General features: G+C 40.0%; 1 protein-coding gene across 3 annotated transcripts in view; it reads left to right on the top strand.

Annotated features, from left to right (window-relative positions):
• The window catches only part of MCTP2 (multiple C2 and transmembrane domain containing 2), a 109,704-nt gene that overhangs the window by 78,366 nt on the left and 18,329 nt on the right, over positions 1-13,009 (top strand). For all 3 annotated transcript variants that reach the window (XM_037395846.1, XM_037395845.1, XM_037395847.1), the window contains 2 exons: positions 7,596-7,718; positions 10,551-10,592. In XM_037395846.1, coding sequence (XP_037251743.1) covers positions 7,596-7,718; positions 10,551-10,592 — 165 coding nt within the window. The remainder of the gene's footprint in view (positions 1-7,595; positions 7,719-10,550; positions 10,593-13,009) is intronic.

Genomic DNA, 13,009 nt, shown 5'->3' with positions numbered 1-13,009 from the left:
GATTGTCCCAAAAGATAGAAAACTGTTGTAATATTTTTTTCCCTGTTTTTTCAATTTTAAGCTTTATTGCTTGAGGGTCTTAACTGTATTTTACTTGGCACAGGAAATGTAAAATATGTTAGATAAAAGCATGAGGGAAAAATTAGACCAGTCAGCAGGCTAGGAAACAGCTATTTCTTCAGTGTCTACAGCCTAAAAAGATTGGAAATCTTTAAATCTGTTGTACATACATAAATACAGAACCCAAAACTTGTGGTGTGGTAGTTGAGTTTCTTTTGATTAACCTCTTTTGGGGTTAGGGATAAAGAGAAAGTAGCAGCCACAAGCAAGCTGGGCAGAGGCACCCCGTTAGACTCGTGGTGGCTGGTAGGCTTTGGGGTTTAAGACAAAGGCACCCCCAGGCACACCCCTTTTTGTGTTGAAAATTATCACCCACACTGACCAGTTTGGCAGATAATCTTCAAATAGCTGGAATGCAACATATAAGTCTTATGTTGCATATAAACTTAACAGGTGACAAGTTCTGTCAAAAAAAACCTTGAAGCAAGCGGCTCTTCCCTGACCCCTCATTAAAGAAAGATCTCTAAGGATCTTGTTTTCAATTTTCTAGGCTGGCAAATCTCATTAATGTAACCAAAATAATCAGAATAAAGGAAAAACCTCACTTTTTAGTTCGATTTTATTTTATGATTCCAGGCATTATTATCAATCAAGAATAGATCCATTAAACAGATTAATGGCAAAAGTGATTCAGGATCAGTGTGGACATTTTTTTACTGTTTGCAGCGCTAAGCATAGCATCCCAGCCTTCCCTTGTGAAGTTACCGACGGCAGTGTCCCAGGAGGATGGTGGAGAACAGATTGTAATACTGTCAACTCTTCTGATTTCTCTGCGACTTTTGCAGAACAACATGCTTTTTCTTCAAGCGCCGTTTCTGAGACTCCTGTGATTGCACGTGAATCACAGCTTTCATTTAAAACACAAATGAGTTGCTACTTCCTAGCAGTAGCAAGGAAAATGAGATCCCCCTGAAAAGTCTAAAGCACAGTGGTAAAAAGGGCCCTAACACACATTGGCTTGAACAGTACAAGATTTGTCATGTATTCGTTAGGGATTTATTTGTTGTTTTATGTCTGATTTTGCTGGGAGTGGAAACGGTGGGGGATTTTTTCTTTTCTTTTTGAATGTTGCAACTGGTGTTAGAATTGTGACCGTGGTGACAACAGTTCCTATCCTTTGAAGACTTTATTCTGTCACTCCTTTTCCTTGTTGCACCCTCACAGGTAATGTAAATTGTCAAGCACGAGGTGGGTACCTTGTGTTCCTCCCCTCACCCCTCAACCTCATCCTGGGACACTTTCTCAGCAAGCTGCAGCTGGGACTAGCAGAGATGGGACACGCGGTACTACAGCAGGGCATGGCTTTGCCGCGGTGTCATTTAGCCTACGCAGACATCTGAAGTGGGCAGACATGGCCACATTGTTTCTGTTACCCAAAACATCTGCAAAAGAATCAGGTCTACATGGCAGCAAATTCTACAAGCATATCCTTTATTCCTACTTCTCAGTTCTGTGCAGTCACACATGTAATACAGGCTGAGTTATTCTGGGTCACAATTTGATGTTTAGGTTTGGCTTTGGGGTGTTTAGGTGGATTTTTGTGTATGTCCACCTTTGTTTTTAGATTCCAATTGCATTTGCACTTGGAACAGAGAGCTCATGTGGAAGAACTAAGCTTTTTACTTGTGGTACGCCCTTAAAAAATTAGTAAGTCGTACGCTATGTGTGGAGCAACGCAGAGATAATTTGTAATGTGGCATAAATATTTAAAGACCTCTATTCCTTCAGGTCATTTTTGATTTTGGTCATCAGTGTTCAATACAACGCACGATTCCTGCTACCGTTGAGATGCTGTGTTCTTTTGCTGGGGACACAAAAAGCAAACTGAATCTAAAGTAAATAGGTTTCTTCTGACAGTGTTGGTTTATTTAAGTGTAATTTCTCTTCCTGCCACGTTTTCTGTTATTGCATTGCAATGAGGGAGCGACTCTGCTCAGAACCGACCCCTCCTTAAGCTCCAGCTTAGTGGCTATGAAGTGGCATAGGAGCACTCTTAGCTGGCCATGGCACGGTGGGAGAGCATCACAGGGATGCGGGAAGGAGAGGGTTAGTAACAGCAATTCTGGAATGCATCTTTGGAAGAGGACCTGTTCTTAAAAAAAAGAAAAAAAAAAAGTCCTTGGGAGAGGACCTTTAGTGGGAAATACATACTACTTGACTGCCTCAACCTTTATTTGCTGTGCCCTAAGGTGGAGCTATTTTCCATAATTGTTATTCTTCTTTTTTTTTTTAATATTGTCACTAGTCCAATGCACAAACCAGCCCGAGAGCACAAGCCTTATTGCTGCACTCACATCAGGCTGAGCCCACACTGCATACCCTGGTTTTTGTTAGCATGGGCTCAGTGCCACAGCGTTGATGCATCCGTATTGCCTGTATCTGGAAGAGATACTTCTGTATATACAGATATGTATACACATATGCACAAATGTACTGCTCAGTGCGAGTGTGCTCATTCATTCCTCTTTTACTCTCCCTTTCTAAGGGCAGGAATAAGTATCTGTCAGAAATAATTCGTTGTCGACAGGCTTATTGCCTCCAAGGGATTCGAGTGCCCTTTTGGGGAGCCAGTATCTTACATTATTGGCTAATATCCTGAATTTTGTTTGGGGCAAAGGGACTGAAAGCTTAAAAAAAATAATGCTAGAGAGTTTTTTCCTGAACATTTAGCTGCAGAAACTTCTGCCTTTTTATAGAGTCCATTTACACATACACAGCACCTTGAGAATACATAATCCAGAGATAAGTTAAAAATCTGTAATTCTTCTCCCCTGTAAATAAAGGGAAGCATGTCTTTGTGTCTCAAATCAAAACCAGCGTTTTGGTTTATCACAAAACATAACTTGGACATTCACAACAAGATCAGCTCAAGTTTTTCTCCTGGCTTGGTGAATTGCACAGACCGTGTTTATAAATTGCAAGGAAACTTTTGACAAAGCTGTTAGTAGTTTAGAGTTCAGTTAAATTGTGTGTGGTTTTGAAACTTGGAGTTTCAAATAATATTTTTCACAGCTCTGCTGATGAGGCATTTCATTAGCATTGGAGCCTATGCTGGCTGAGAAAATAACCTTTTACCATAGGTTCCTTGCGTGCATTTAATCTCCTTTCACTTTTATTTTTTCCATCTGATGGAATGTATCCCTCTCCTTCTCCCATCACTGTTGTTTTCCAGGAGTATTGTCACACAACACAGCATCTTTTACTTCTCCACAAAGACTCTCCAGATCAAAAACAGCCTGGTTTTTAGAGTTAAAAAAATGAAATTACTGTGTAGAAAAACTACGCAGAAAATCCTACCTAACGCTAGGTTTCTAAACTCCTTCTGTCCCATGACTGTGGGTTTGCTGGTGACAAATGTTTTATGGGCATACTTTAGTAGACACCCGTCTAAAATCTGTTCTTAATAGTCAGATCCTAAATTGGAACCAGAGGGGCAGAAAAACCAGATTTGAAACGTGTTTCTAAGGGTTTGTTTTTACTTTCAGTTGAGACTGCCTTCTCTCATCTTTTGTACTGCTGTCAAAAGGGCCACTCTCATGGTTGTTCAAACTCCATGCTTCTTGACAGGAACAGTTGGACCCCTCTTCAATGATTTTCAGATGAAACGGCTTCCAAACCTCCAGAGCTTTAACTTGTAGTTATTAGGCCCTTTGAAATAGCAACACATTAATCAGTTGAAATCAAGTGGTCCTTTCTCCAAGACTGTGATATTGCTGTTCTCTTCTAGGTAGAACTCTAGTCTAAATATTAATTTCAAGAGCTCTTTTTCTTTTGTTTCCTCCAGATAAGTCTATCCTATTTCAGTTTCTATTTTGATAATTGTTTTATAATGCTGGAACTGAAGTTGCTCTGTTCCATAATAGGCTTTTATATTCTCAGATTGCATTAGAAGAAGTAATGCAGAAAGCTAGTTCCACTTGTTTGGCTTTTGTTTTAGAAAGTGGCTACTGTCCTCTTAACTTCCCCCAGGCACAGTATGAAGCCCAGCAGAAAAGGTATCAATGGTGCAGTGGATTATGTCTGACAGGACTTGGTCTGACGATGGTGTGAAACATGGAAAAAAGTATGGTTTGTTAAAATGGGATCATTTGAAATAGGGGCTTGGTTCCTGTCCCTGGCTTCTGTGATACTGAGCAAGTGATCTGAACCTGGTAGTGACTTCCCTTACCAGTCTATGGGATTCCCTTACCAGTCTATGGGATTCCCTTACCAGACTAGGGATTGCAAGAAATCAAGATCTTTTTCCTTGCAATAGCCGTTCTATACGTCAGCAGCTGAACTGGTCTTGAGTTTTGGCAAAAAGTATTGCTAGGAAAATAATTTAGGGAGGATAATGCAGGAGCTTGTCCCAGGCACAAGGTATTGCTGGGGAGAAAATAAGAACATGCATGATTGAGAACCTTGTAATTGGAGGAGTGGGCGTCTGTGTCACAGGGCTGCTGGTGCTGTAGTCAGTGTCGGGGAGCTGCAGAAGAGTTGATAAAATAGGACATGGACCTGTTTGGGAACTGCTCTGAAAACTGATGCTGCAGAACTACTCAAAAGGCTGTTAGAATGCAGAAATGTTTCTATTTGCTTTATAAACACCCTCTGAACTTTTATTATGTACTGCATGTTCACAGCAACCATTTCCCGTACCTCCGAGACTAAATGATTTCTGAATAGCTGAATCAATTTGTCTTGTGTCTGTGTTGTGTCACAGTAATGAAAGTTCCCTTTACTGCAGCGGGAGCTGTAAAGCAACTCTTCTTGAAGGAGATGTGGGAGCTCTATCAAAGCATCGCTGTCTGAGTTATAACTCAGCAACTGATTAACCAGTCGGCATTAGAAAGGAAGCGGCAACATGCCTCAGCTATCAATTGAGACTACAGTGAGATTTTGTAATTAAGTTTTAAGTTTTATTTAAGGTCTGAAACTTAATAATACACAGAATGTACTGTTGGATCTAAAATCACCAAGGTCTTGATTTTGTATCTTGCCTAAATGACCTGTGATTGCAAGGTTGTATTATACTTGCAACTGAGCAGAGTGGTGTTCGTACAGGATGGTGACAGATGCACTAAAATTGGTTCAAGTCCTGCAACTGAATGAATAGAGGTTCTTCAAGAGCTTCATTGACTCCTGTAGGACTTTGCCTAGCTGACGGCTGGTGGAGTCTTTTTGCTGCGTTAAGAGAAGACTGAGTTTGCAAATACGCCAGGGCGATGATGAAAATGCAACCTCCTCCGACAGGCTGAAGCAAGTGTTTTGAATTAATACCTGGCAATATGAATTTCCATGAAGGAGTTTACATAAGGATCAGATCTGTATTTATATGTGTGTGTGTGTGTTTTTATCTGTCTCTGTGTACCTGAGATGGATACCTGTATAGGTATGTACAGTAACAGGTCCACGTTAGAGTGACATTTGAGGCAGGACAGGAGCTGGTATCACCTTCGCTTTGTCTTACAAAGCAAGCAGAGATTCATCCAAGTGAGTTGGAACAGCTTCAGAGGAACTTGTTCAGGTTTGAACTTTTCATTTGTGGAAGACACTTTAGCTTGGAATACCAGTTTTTGAAGTCTTTATTAACTAAAGCCATGCAAGACTCCTGTAAGGCAGATCAAGTACTGTGCCTTCTTGGCCAGGGCTCGTGCATTTCTGTTGCCTTGCTTACATACGAAATGTGGCTGTTGGAATCATTATCACTTCGAATTTTTTAGTATGTTGAAAAGCAGGATCAAAAAGAAGATATAATCAAAACCAAATCCTATTCTACGTTCCTATGCTGCAAATCAATAGTATGGGGATATTTTGCCTGGTTGTCAGCCCATTTTATAAATTAATATATCTCAAAGTTCATTTTACTGGCCTACAAATGCCAAGAACAGGATGACAGTCTTAATTCCTCGCATAGCAACAGCTAACATAAAATCAGGTTCACTCCAGAAAATGCAACTGCTGTTTGGGCAAGGTTACGGATACATCGTTACTTGGGTTATGCTTGGCCCCTGGTAGATATTAACCGGCCATTTGTCTGATGTCAGACAAGTCTTTTTGTTTAAAAGTTACAACAGCTGCTGTTTTTTAGAGGTATAAATTCTCACCCCGCTGAATGCAGTGGGAAGTGCTTCTTTGGTGCAGTGTGGTTAGACTTTCAGGTCCATAACACAAAATCCATTGCCATAAATATCCCATTCTGCAAGTGCCAGCATTGTCTTTATATGTAGTACCTGACAGGCCAAGGATGAAGGGAGGTGGAGATTTAGCTTTCTTATCACCCTTAGAATTTTCACTTCATTGCAGTTTGGGACACATTCACTGGATCTGACTCATTTTCACGTACCAGTATTATTCTAAAACCATGATTTTTGTTTCTGATCATTCCGGGTTCCTTTGGGGGAAGAAGAATCAGATAAATGTGTTTGTGCCTTGTCTTTAAAGCAGATTGTTTAAAATAGCTTCAAATTACTACCAGCATTAGGCAGTACTTCTGGAAACACTGTGTATGAGTAGAAAAGGAAATGGGTTCACAACATCCATTTTATGGCAGTTCTGGATTTAGTTTATTGACTTTGTATTGCCAGCCACTCCAAGTTTGCAGTCCATTCATGTTATCGTTGGTACTTGTAAGATAGGATTACAGTTTATCATGGTATCATTTAAAAAAAAAAAATAATCCTAAGTGCTTTTTAAATATCCATTGTGTTAGTTATGTGTTTTGCTGATCCAGTTTGCAGAACAGAACTTCAAAATTTGGCTTCTGGTTTTGCTGTTAATGGATACCACTCCAAATGCACAAGCTCCTGCCATTTCTGGGCAGAGAGACTCCAAGCAACCAGTGAAATCAGAATATGCTGTGCTGAAAAATGGCAAAGAGTATGAGAATGGAGACTAGGCTTACTGGATCCTTTTCCAAAATAATATATCACATGCAAACTAGAGCCTTGCCTCCGGGAAGGGTATGGTCCTTTATCTGTGCTGCCGTGACAAGAATATAGGTGGATTGATGGTGAAGATGCATTGCTGATCATCCCCTGTGGAGTGACAAGGGAGCTGGATGGCTCCTGTTGCACAAAAGAAACTCTCCTCTTGTGAAAAAAAAAAACCCTGACAATTAGGGTTTGATGAAGTGGAACAGGTTTACCTCTGTAAGTGGGTCTGTTATGCACCAGCACTAAGGACAAAAGGTTTTCAGGCTTGAGGAGATCCCAGAAAGGAGCAGATAAAGCCTTCGGACTAACCTTCTGTTCATGGCCTTGTACTTCCCCGTGCACAGGGGAGGAGAAGCTAACAAATGGCAGCCTAATGGACTCAAGCAGAATAAAAAGAGAGCATGCTTTGCAAGCAGACTTTCTTTGCCAGAATAATAATATGAATGAAGTTAACAGAGACTCAAGGATGAATGTGCATAGGGATAATGACTGAAAGGCTTTCTTATGTCTTTCTTTTTAAATGCTTGTATGTATTCCCTCCTGCTGCTTTATTTCTCCCAGGTATTTGTGGTCACCGTCTGGAGCGTGGAACTGTACATGGTGCCCCTGGCTCTGCTGGTGCTCTTTGCCTACAACTTCTCCCTCGTTGCAACTGGGAAGGTCAACAACACCCAAGATGCCCAGGCAAGTAAAGTGGCAGTAACATTTCTTGCAGCCCCAGCTTGAATTTGCCCTTGAGCAAAATTTGGTGCATTTTAGTGGTATTAAGCTAGTTGTGTAGCTAAACAGCATTTTTATTTCAAAGTTACTGAAAATAAACCCCGACTCTCTCACTTTTCGTGATTGAACTCAAGCAATAAACCATTCAGAGTAGTAGGAGAGGATGACAAGAGTATGTAGGAGGGGGATTTCACTTACTAAATAACTACAGACGTTAAGTTGAATTAAGAAAGACTTACAAAGCAACAAGTTCCTAAACCCCATGCCCCTACTGCCCTTACACTTGCATCACACTGATGAGTCATGATTCACAGAAGAGGAAGGTCAATAGAAGTTGTTTTTAAACCTTGTCCTGTGATCTGGGACTTCAAGAAACCCTTATTCCTCCTCCCCACCCCCCACCTTTTAAATGACAGATGCATTTTTTCCCCAGAAACTTAGCCTTCAGTTTTTTAACTTCATCTGAGAGAAAAAATGATTTAAATACAAAAATACTTAGAACATGTGGTGAAGTGCTACTGTGCAAATGCTGCTTGATGTTAACCAGTAATTGCAGTTAGAAAAGAGAGTAAATTCATAGATGTCCATAATATTCTGTATTTTAAATGTGTAATACATACAGCAGTGAAATACAGGCTGAATTATAGCTTCCTTCTAACTTTTGATAGAAAGATGATTGACATTTTTACTCATGAAGAATATCTTTTCCCAAATGAATCAAATGGATTTTATACAAAGAAATAATATCCTAGAATTAGAAAGGTCAATAGCAGGTTTATTAGTTTTTGCAAGAAGAAGTTGCTCCTAGTTCAGTTTTCATCAATTCCCAAGTGGAAAGATTGTTAGAAAATATGGGAAGTTGCATTATCCAGACCAGAACATAGACTTGATATGAGAACATGGTAAAAGAAATGCTTTCCTCTGGTTTCAGCCAAGTCCAGAATAATGTAGAAGACATTGTGTGTCTTCAGTGACTGTTTCATCAGTGAAATGAGAACTTCCCATGTGGGAGAATCCCAGGCAAACGGATGTTTTGGTTTTAATACAAAACACTATACAAAATAGTAGTAACTTACCCAGGAAAAAACTACAGAAGGAATACCTTCCAGCACCCATCAGTCATCCTGTGGTGAGCTTGTTGCACGTTCAGGTGAGGAGAGTCTCACAAAGGTCAGCTAAACCGAGCAGTACATCATTTAGACGGAAGCTACATTAAGGCTATATCTGAAAGTACAGGTTAATTGTAGTAATACTGAAGAAAGGTGAATCAGAAAGATGGCCCTGTTCCTGTCTCAGATCCTGCAAGCCACACGATGCTGTGAAATTCAAGGGTGCATTTTGCATAAGCAGAGTTACACATCTGCCTAAGTTCTTTGCAGGAGTGCGATCATATGGAACAAGTAGTCAAAGTGCCTTTAATATTACCTGATTTCTTTTTTATGTGTGTCTATGATTCTAACCATCTGCAGGTCAAAAATAGACAGTCAGGTGCTACCCTTAGTCACATGTGTCCTGCAGATGAGAAAAGGTTTTCTTCAAAATAGCAATGCTTTTTGCACAATGATTTATTTATTTTTTGCTTCTTCAGACGTTGGCTGCATGGGCCCTACCTTTGTTTTTTGTGAGCCGGCATGCACATTTCATGTATATAGAGGAATGCATGCAACAGCCTGCAAAAGTAGACCTCAAATGTTCTCTGTTTCCTGGGCTATACAATGGGAACAATAGTATTAACCTTGCACGTATGATCCAGTTGCCAGGAGGCTAAAATTGTGAATATTGGTAAAATGGTTTATGTTTTACATATGAGGAGCTTGTACAGAAATGTTAACAGTCTTCAGTGTTAATTCCGCTGCCTGGGGTATTCCAGAGAGTCAAAGAGTAAATGTGGGTATCTGAGCTCTCAGTACCTTCTGCATGCTAGGTGCAATGGCTTTTCACTGCTTTTTTTGGGGGAGGGGGAGAAAAAAACCCACAAACAAACCCATACCACCGAACCCCTCCAAAAAAACCCCTAATTCAAAACATCTATTGTGATTCTTCACATTCTTTGCATGTTTGCTGTACGTAAACCTGTAGTGCGCAATTCAAATGTACCTACTAAATAACCAAGAATAACTCAGAGGACCCTGTTAAAAGCTCAGCTTACTGCATACCTGAACTGAAAGCCAAGTGCTCCTCGTTTCAAGCCTTAGCGCCTAGTCTTTTGTTTTCTCCCCTACCTGTCAGCACAGAAGTTAAAGGGAGGAAATAATGCTGCATGGAAACCTGACTGTGATTTGTGAGGTTGATTATGTTCATACTAATGTATTTTCTAAAGTCTAATGTTTTAGTAATGGCCCTAAAGGGAGGGAGCAGTCATTGTAGTAGTGAGGATGGAACAAGTTGAGTATAGAGTCCTCAGCCTTGACATACCGGCTGGTTCATTTGTCAGACTAAGAACAAAGTTGTTTACAGACAGTAAAAGTCAGCAATGAATCTGAAAGCCTGTTGCCTTCAAACTACTGGACACAGCCACTAATGCTTTATTTAGACTTTAAAATTTGTATAAGGTATTGCGTGCTTTGTTCAAGATATCACACACACACACACACACAAAAAAAAGTCCTTGAATACAAAACGTTATTTCTGAAAGGTGAAAGTGGTGGGTTTTTTTGATGACTTGCAATAGAAGTGGGAGAAAACTATGCAATGAAATGTTGTAGGAGTATCATAAGCTTTTTGAACACTGCCTGTCACTGGAAAAAAAACACACAAACAAGTAGTGTTTTGTAACATAGACGTCTGCTTTTTCAGGAACTTATGGGCTTGGATGAAGATGAGGATGAAGATGATAAGGTAAGCATCTCTCAAGACTGTGTTAGCTAGAATCAGAAGGAATGTGGGAGAGCACAAACCCACCATCCTACCTCTGTGAGATCTTCATTGATTATCTGTATTAACTGGGAGACCAGTTGTTACCAGTTTACTGGTTGACAGATTTGAAAGTAAGGAGAGATTGGAAGATTGGTTTGTGTAACATTCCATAGTGGCGCTACCTGCGCGAGACCTCTGCATGCTGCTTGCATCAGAGCAGTCTCGTCTGTGCTTGAAATCGTAACAGGCACATGTTCATGTATGTTCACTTACAGAGTGAGTATGGGTGGACAGGGTGCAAAGACAAGCATGAGCCTGTAAAATTCTCCATCGCTTCCATTCTGAGTGTGAAATGGCATTCTATACTAATGGCTTTCCCCAAACGATGTGGCATTTCCATTTCTGTTGGCCAGAATTGGTACGATTCGTGGAGGACTTGTTAGAACTTTCTCAACATTTCTTTCAGAGGCTGGGGAAAAAAAACAACGTTTTAGTTCATCGGCTGAAATGTAGAAAGAATTGGAATTGGCAAGGTCTGTTTTTTATTTTATTGGAGCGTACTTACTCATTCTACTCACTATGAAAAATTCATTGGATTTTTTTTTTCAAGTTTATCAAACCACAGTGACAAATGATAAAAGGATTAGAGGGCATGACATACGAAGGAAGATTAAGAGAACTTAATGTATACAGCTTGAAAAAACATAAGTAAGTGAAGGAGGATCTGATAATCTATAAATACTTTAAAGCTAAAAGGTGAGGAATTATTTAACGAGCAACAGCATGCAAAGGAACATTAGCTGTTAGGAAGAAAATGTTCAGAAGGCGATGTGAAACTTTCAAATTGCATACTAAGTTAATAAGATTCTTCTTGAATATTCTATGTTTTAAGAGTGTTACAGTGAAATTGTTGATCATTGAGAAGTAAATCAATACCACAGTCAGCAAGCGCACCTTAACTCTTCTCAGTCACAGACACTAGAATTGAAGCTGGGCAGACTAATTCATGGGAATAGTTATTTAAATTTAACCTGCTCTTCTGTGGTGGTTATATTTTAGTGAGCAACCAGAAATTCATTAAAGTTATAAAGTGAACTTTGGACAATTTAGTTGAATTACAGGTTTCTTGCAACACACAGTAATTGCTTAAATGTTCTCATTTATAATTCACCCTTTACATCGTAAAATTGGTCAGCTAAATGAACCAATATCTGGAACTCATCAGAAGTTGGTAAATGAAAGCTGCATCTTTTTCAAAGGAGTACTGTGTATCTCTGAAAGGCTATAATTTCTATTTTGTGGGTACCCAAAGCTAGACACCTGTGAGTATTGACCCTACATCTTATTTGTGTGATGCCCAGAGATGTAACTTATTCATTGGAACCAACTGCATTTACTTTCTCCTTTTTTAGTATTCCTCTTTTTCATTTGCAAGTGCTGAGGTAGGGGGGAAAAAAAGTAAAAAAGGTATTAAGTAGGTATTTAATCCTCTGTTTTGTGTGCAGTGCCACAGGTTCATTGCTGCAGAGCCAAAATATTCTAGGTTACCTTTACATTTGATTTAACTCCAGTGACTTTGGTTCTCTGTGTAAATACAGTTGGGTCACTTAAATATGGAAGTAAGCACTTTGCATTTTTGCTCCCCCCTCAACAACTTCACTGCCGTTTCCTTTCTTGGTTTCTTTCAATGACATATGAAGGTTTGGGAAAACTCCTGAGAGTCAGTGTTGAGCTGCTGATGATTTGGCCGTATAATTTTGTAATCAGTGTTGCCTCTATCTCCATTCCATGCGTGCACAGTGACTCTGAAGTAAAGAGCTGGTGGCGCTGGCTAAAGTTACTCACAGACACCTCCAGCAGGCTTTCTCATCAAGATAGCACTATATCCCAACATTACAGCGGTAATAATGCCTAACTTTTATTAATTGATATGCTAGTGTTATGGGTATATGGAATTCTGACACAGAATTACCAGGAGGGGGAATTGCCAGTCGCTCCGTGTGTCCCACGTCCAGTGCTGTACAGCATTGCCTTGATGTCCCTGTCCTGTCCGGGCTGTGTCCCCTTTGCATCGTTGGTGGGACGGACCATGCTTGCCAAGTTGCATTTTTAAGTGCGTTAGGTTTATTCTAAGTGACTTCCAAGTCTGAGGGTGGCCAATGCTCTCTAGGGAGTGTAAGAAAAATGTAGTCTTACGACATTATCTCATGACAATGTCAACATTTAAACAGACAACTATACTTTCAGAAGTCTGTGTATTTTTTTTCTTTTTCCTCCCTAATACAAGACCTCCTAAAGTTGAAATCTGCTAGTTGGGTTGTGCTATACAGGGTCACTGTTTCTGTTTCCTATCATCGTGCTGTATCAAAATACTCACACACATAGCCTTTCTGGGTTCT

Source organism: Falco rusticolus, chromosome 7, assembly GCF_015220075.1.
Source record: "Falco rusticolus isolate bFalRus1 chromosome 7, bFalRus1.pri, whole genome shotgun sequence".
NCBI lineage: Eukaryota > Metazoa > Chordata > Aves > Falconiformes > Falconidae > Falco > Falco rusticolus.
This window is presented reverse-complemented; position numbering and strand designations above follow the sequence as displayed.